General features: G+C 58.8%; 1 protein-coding gene across 1 annotated transcript in view; it reads right to left on the bottom strand.

Annotated features, from left to right (window-relative positions):
- The window catches only part of ETH_00041085 (zinc finger (C3HC4 RING finger) protein, putative), a gene marked incomplete at both ends in the record, with an annotated part of 2,074 nt that overhangs the window by 1,326 nt on the left and 481 nt on the right, over nt 1-267 (bottom strand). Inside the window, one exon of the mRNA XM_013374924.1 lies at nt 3-267. Within this exon, the coding sequence (XP_013230378.1) occupies nt 3-267 (265 nt within the window). The remainder of the gene's footprint in view (nt 1-2) is intronic.

Raw genomic sequence — 267 nt, 5'->3', positions numbered from 1 at the left:
CTGCTGCGGCTGCCGCTGCTGCTGCTGCGGCTGCTGCTGCTGCTGCTGCTGCTGCGAGTAGGCGAAACTGACTCCTTGTTCGAAAACTTGAACTATTTTGTTCAAAGACACCAACTGAAAGCCCCCGCTGTCCGTCAAGAGGGCCCCCCCCCAGCCCATGAACCTGTGGAGGCCCTTCCCCACAAGCCGCACGCGGGGGCCCCCCACTTGTCGAAAAAGGTGAAAAGTGTTTCCCAAAATTAAGCTGCTGAACCACTTCGGAGCAGC

Source organism: Eimeria tenella, genomic scaffold (genome assembly GCF_000499545.2).
Source record: "Eimeria tenella Houghton genomic scaffold, Eth_scaff2399, whole genome shotgun sequence".
NCBI lineage: Eukaryota > Apicomplexa > Conoidasida > Eucoccidiorida > Eimeriidae > Eimeria > Eimeria tenella.
The sequence above is the reverse complement of the archived record's forward strand: the minus strand, read 5'-3'. Positions and strand labels throughout refer to the sequence as shown.